The sequence below is a fragment of the Sciurus carolinensis genome, chromosome 4 (assembly GCF_902686445.1).
Source record: "Sciurus carolinensis chromosome 4, mSciCar1.2, whole genome shotgun sequence".
In the NCBI taxonomy this organism is placed as follows: Eukaryota; Metazoa; Chordata; class Mammalia; order Rodentia; family Sciuridae; genus Sciurus; species Sciurus carolinensis.
The window spans coordinates 115,014,143-115,018,449 of record NC_062216.1 but is presented as its reverse complement, the minus strand read 5'-3'; the positions used below and the strand labels follow the sequence as shown (position 1 = coordinate 115,018,449).

Here is a 4,307-nt window from a genome sequence, read left to right as displayed (position 1 = left end):
AGCTTTAAAAACTAAAAGAGAGTTAAAGAAGATATAAAGAAACAGATATGTCCAACCTTGAATTTCCATTGCACTCAATAAATATATACCTTAGCATATCACAATTAAACTGAAATAGTCACCACAAGTTGCAAATATTTAGTGACTTTTACATTTTCTGAAAATACAAAAAATGATGAAGAGTGATTACCACTTAAAGGAAAAGTAATAAAATTAACAGAAGCATTGGTTAATAAAGACAAAGAGGAAGCGATATCATTACGTACAAGTTGCATATTCAAAGCATGATTGTACTACTTGAAGTATGAGATTATCCAAAATTAAATCTGACTCAATATGATTTTACCTTCTCTGATATTTTCAAAGTCAAATTCTTATGTTGATGGTGGTATATCATGATAAAAATATGACTAAATATTTTTAAGACATTAATATCCTGGATTTCAAATTCATATGGGACTAATTTCAAATTATAATGGCTAACATTCAATAATTCTTTGCTTTGTCAAGTTACATTTTCTGATGCTAATTGTCTTTTCTGAAAAATTAAGATATAGTAGGATCTATGTCTTGAGTTATTTCAGGAGTGTGTTTTAAAAACAGTGCCTGAACAAATCATGTTTTCTATTATTATATCTCTTTTGCTTTACTTATCGTGTCTTGTAAATGTTTGTTGTTTAAATTATACAGAACTAATTATAAATAATCAATGATTGATTTAGCCAATGACTGAAAGTCCAAAATCTTCTCACCCAATGCAAATATTCATTTTATTAAGTAACCTCATTTAAACATGCAATCCATGTGAAGAATTTGCATCATGAATTCTTGGCAACTATGAACTTCATCATTTAATACATTTTTTAAAAAGTCACCTGAAACACACTATGAGACTCATCTTTACATCACATAAGCTGCAGAATATGTAGCATGAATAGCAGGTATTTACATTTACTCTTCATAATTTTTCTAATCCTTTTCCATCCTGCTGTGATCAGCAGAAGGCTATTTTTAACATACTGCATGAAGGAATATTCTCACCCTCCATCTCAGATCTGGCTTGATCAAGAACAATGAAGTTGAGAGAGTCAGAACAGAAGGCTGGAAAGTCTGCCTTTCTCTTCTAAAGAACCCAGCTCCTGTTAGGTAGACTTTTTTATACACATGATCCTCCCCAACTTGATATGGTCTACTTTATGATATTTTGACTTTGCAATGGTGTGAAAGCAACACGCATTTAGTAGAAACCATGATTCAGATTTTGAATTTTGATCTTGTAGCTTACTAGAGATATGATATATAATACTCTTCTGATGCAGGGCTGCTGAGCAACCTGCAGCTCCCAGTCAGTCACATGGTCATGAAAGGGAGTAAGGAATACTCTATAATGTACTGTACAGCTAAGCTACAAGGTTCAGTAGATTAGATGTATTAAATGATATTTCAGTTTACAATATTTTCAACTTACAGGGGGTTTTTCAGGACTTATTCTCATCATAAGTTCGGGAACAGCTGTTGTTCATTTACATAGTTAATACTCTTTCTACTTGCCCACTAATACCAAAGGTGTGAAGTGTCCACTGTATGACCTAGGTGGCAATCACCTAACCTTTCCCACAACTTTTAAATCATCTTCTCATAAAGTTTTTCTCAATTATTCCAACCTGAGAGTACCACCTGTTTCTTGCTGAACTCTTAATAATATTCTGGGATATGCCCACCACAGTAAGGGACGCTGGAGGAATCAGAGCAACTCTTACACTCCCTTTTGAGCTTTTGGAGCGGGCTCTGCTGTTCCTACTTTGTTTAGAGACACTCGACGTGACAGAACTTAAAACACATCTATCTTCTGGAAGACTTTCCGAGTGACTGCTCTCTTGACGGCTCCTTTCACTTCATTGTTCCTCAGGCTGTAGATGATGGGGTTTAACATAGGCGTGATGACAGTGTAGGACAAAGACACTAGCTTCTTGCTCTCAGGAGACTGGCTGGATTTGGGCCGCAAATAGGTCAGACTGGCTGTTCCATAGAAGAGGGACACCACAATGAGATGTGAAGAACATGTAGAAAATGCCTTCTGGCGACCCGTAGCTGAGGGTATCCTCAGAATGGTCATGATAATACGGGTGTAGGAGACCAAAATGAGGGAAAATGGGAACATGATAAATAATAGTGTGGAGGCAAGGGCTTGCATTTCGTACATGGTTGTGTCCTCGGTGACAAGTTTCAAGACTGGAGGACCATCACAGAAAAAATGGTCCACAGCGTTTGGTCCACAGAAGGGAAGGGCCATCATCCAAGCTGTCTGTAACATAGACACAGGGACACCGGATATCCAAGAGCCGATTGCCATCCACAAGCAGAGGGACCTGTTCATTATGACTGAATAACGGAGAGGGTTACAGATAGCCACGAAGCGATCATAAGCCATCATAGAAAGAAGAAAACATTCCGAGCTACCAAAGAAGAAGAAGAAGTACATCTGGGTTCCACAGCCCACAAAAGAGATGCTTTTCCTTGGTGATACTAGATCTACCAGCATCTTCGGCACCATGACCAAGGTGAAACAAACTTCGAGAAGTGACAGGTTTCGGAGAAAGAAGTACATAGGTGTTTGAAGAGCAGAATCCATACTGGTAACTGTGACAATAAGAAAATTCCCCAACAAAGTGACCGTATAGATGCCCAGGAACAAAATGAAGAGGGAAACTTGAATTTTAGGGTTGCTTGTAAAACCAAGAAGAATAAATTCAGTGACTCTGGTGTGATTCTCACAAGCCATATCACAATTTCTCTCAAATAATCAAGGTATGTGTATCAAAGGCATCCAAACAACAGATACAATTTCAAAATAACAATGAAATTCTTAGACATACCTCTCTTCTCAGTTGTCTTAACTTTCCCTTTCACTAAAGCACAGAGAATTTTTACAGTAAGATAAAACTAAAGGGAAAGGAATATTCTGCATGAATTTTATCACCTTGGTGCAGGTTTTCTCTTATCAGTGGCTAGTGTCTGTGGCTCACATTCTTCATCAGAGACATGCTATTTTGGAGGAGTAAGTAGAAGAGTTTAAACACATTAGAATTAAAATAGAATCTTTTACTAATTTTTAAAATGATTTCAAAGGGTAATAGGGATAAATGATGAGCTAGTTTACCTTTCTAATTTTTGATTATATAAATTACGTTTCTACTAACTGAAGTGCATTCTACATCATTTTATCTAGCGTACACACACATATACTAACACACACATGCATGCACATACACACAAAACAAACTTAGTAAATGAACATATTGTATGCTTATAATATTGGTGCTTTTCTATAGCCCTTGTGGACGTTAGGATTTATGTGGATTTTTAAATATATTTTCTCAGGAAACATGATTTGACTTCATTGGGCCATCATTTTTTATTATGCACATGGTTATAGTCATGTGTTTAAATTAGGCTTAAAAAACTTCTGAACAAAAATGACTTTCAGGAGGGGTGGGGGGAAGGGGAAAAAAAAATAACAGAATGAATCAACCAACATCACCCTATGTAAACGTATGATTACACAAATGGTATGCCTTTACTCTATGTACAGACAAAGAACATGTATCCCATTTGTTCACAATAAAAAAATAAAAATAAAAAAATAAAAAAATAAAAAAATAAAATAAAATAAAAAGGAGCCTCAAACGCAACAAAAAAATAAATAAATAAATAAATAAATAAATGACTTTCAATAGAAAAGTCTACACTCAACTGCTATCTACCGAAATAGTTCTGCTCATGTTCATCCATCTTCTCCAAAACTACATGGTCAGAAGTGGGACCTAATCACTTTCTAATAATATAAATTCCTGCTCATAAAAGAGCAAATCAAACTAGCATGAACACAAACAATGCTTTTTACTTAGGTTAAAATATCTGACCAATGGTAGAATTACACACACAAAAAAAAATTCTGTAAAGATCACTCAGCAATAGAATATAATAAATTAGCAGTTGAAAAAACATGTGTTTGGAACTGAGATGAATGATTTTTAATTGTTTTTAAATATTGAGATTAAGTCAATATTACATCATTTATAACACATTTTATCTAATTCAGTCAAAACTTTTTGTCAAAATAATATTTAAAATCAATTTCACCTCTAGATATAAGGAGCTGAAAATCCATAGCATGTAGACCTTCTAAAATAAGTAGCACATTTCAAGAATTCTGTGCTTTCATTCTATTGTAAAAATATGTAGTTTGGGAACATTTCACCTGATCATTTTGTGTATTGAAAGTTCTCAAATCAATGTTCCGTACA

At 34.6% G+C, this 4,307-nt stretch overlaps 1 protein-coding gene across 1 annotated transcript; it reads right to left on the bottom strand.

The window, feature by feature from the left end:
- Positions 1-1,831: 1,831 nt before the first annotated feature.
- On the bottom strand, positions 1,832-2,782 carry LOC124983917 (olfactory receptor 10A7). Its single transcript, XM_047551591.1, has one exon. It carries the CDS (start codon positions 2,780-2,782, stop codon positions 1,832-1,834), a length of 951 nt encoding a protein of 316 aa, XP_047407547.1.
- Between the last annotated feature and the right edge of the window lie 1,525 nt (positions 2,783-4,307).

Bases quoted from the DNA above. Each gene is read 5' to 3' on its own strand.
- LOC124983917 (XM_047551591.1), bottom strand. From the start codon at position 2,782: ATGGCTTGTGAGAATCACACCAGAGTCACTGAATTTATTCTTCTTGGT.